This window comes from Fopius arisanus, unplaced genomic scaffold (genome assembly GCF_000806365.1).
Source record: "Fopius arisanus strain USDA-PBARC FA_bdor unplaced genomic scaffold, ASM80636v1 scaffold00112, whole genome shotgun sequence".
Lineage (NCBI taxonomy): Eukaryota > Metazoa > Arthropoda > Insecta > Hymenoptera > Braconidae > Fopius > Fopius arisanus.
The window spans coordinates 242,124-242,913 of record NW_011887851.1 but is presented as its reverse complement, the minus strand read 5'-3'; the positions used below and the strand labels follow the sequence as shown (position 1 = coordinate 242,913).

The 790-nt window shown below is 42.9% G+C and overlaps 1 protein-coding gene across 1 annotated transcript; it reads right to left on the bottom strand.

Annotated features, from left to right (window-relative positions):
* Positions 1 to 210: 210 nt before the first annotated feature.
* On the bottom strand, positions 211 to 790 carry LOC105271548 (uncharacterized; the record flags this gene model as incomplete). Its single annotated transcript, XM_011313150.1, is given in 1 exon segment — positions 211 to 790. A coding segment is annotated over 1 exon segment (345 nt). The 3' UTR covers positions 211 to 322.

Below are 790 nucleotides of genomic sequence, written 5' to 3'. Positions count from 1 at the left end.
TAATTACTCCGCCAATTAATTGTTTTTTCCGATAATTGTTAGCTAGCGCTCTAGTCGTTGACAACCGCTAGAACGCTAGCTAACAATTATTGAAAAAAACGATTAATTGCCAGAGTAATTAGGAATCCCGATTTTGGAGTAAATTATCTTTTCCAGATAATACAACCGGTCCTTAATAATAATAATGATTATTAATTATTGTTATAACAAATGATATTTTTCATTTTGCAAAATTGCAGGAATTATTTGCACCTCAATTATAATTAATTATCAATTAATAGAGGGAATAATTGAATGAACAGATTATCTCCGAAGGATTTTTCTAAAAACTGAAACCATAATCCCTGAAGTAGGTGTTCTGCCATCGGATGTTTTCCCTGTACTGATCGAGGACGTTGTAGACAGTGGCCCAGGCGAGATGATGATCGTATTCCTGGAGTTGTTCCATCTTGTGGCTGACGAAGACATCCTCGAGATATTTCGACTTGTTCCATTCGGAGGGTTCACCGGGGAAGCCATGACACTTGTAGATCCTCTCGGCACCGGCGATGCCAGGTGACAGGAAGATCTCCACCGAGTATTCCAGCCTGACCTTCGTCGCGCAGATGAAGTCCCTGAAGGAGAGGTTGCAAAGGACAGCTGGAGGAATATGAGAATTCCAAGGCATCAGGGAGTGTCCGGATATCCTCTTCTGTCCTCGATAGATCAGATGTCCCTGGAGGGCTGGAGACCAACGGCTGCTCGTCGGGTTGATCTCCTTTCCCAGGTGATGAGCCACCACTGCACCTAT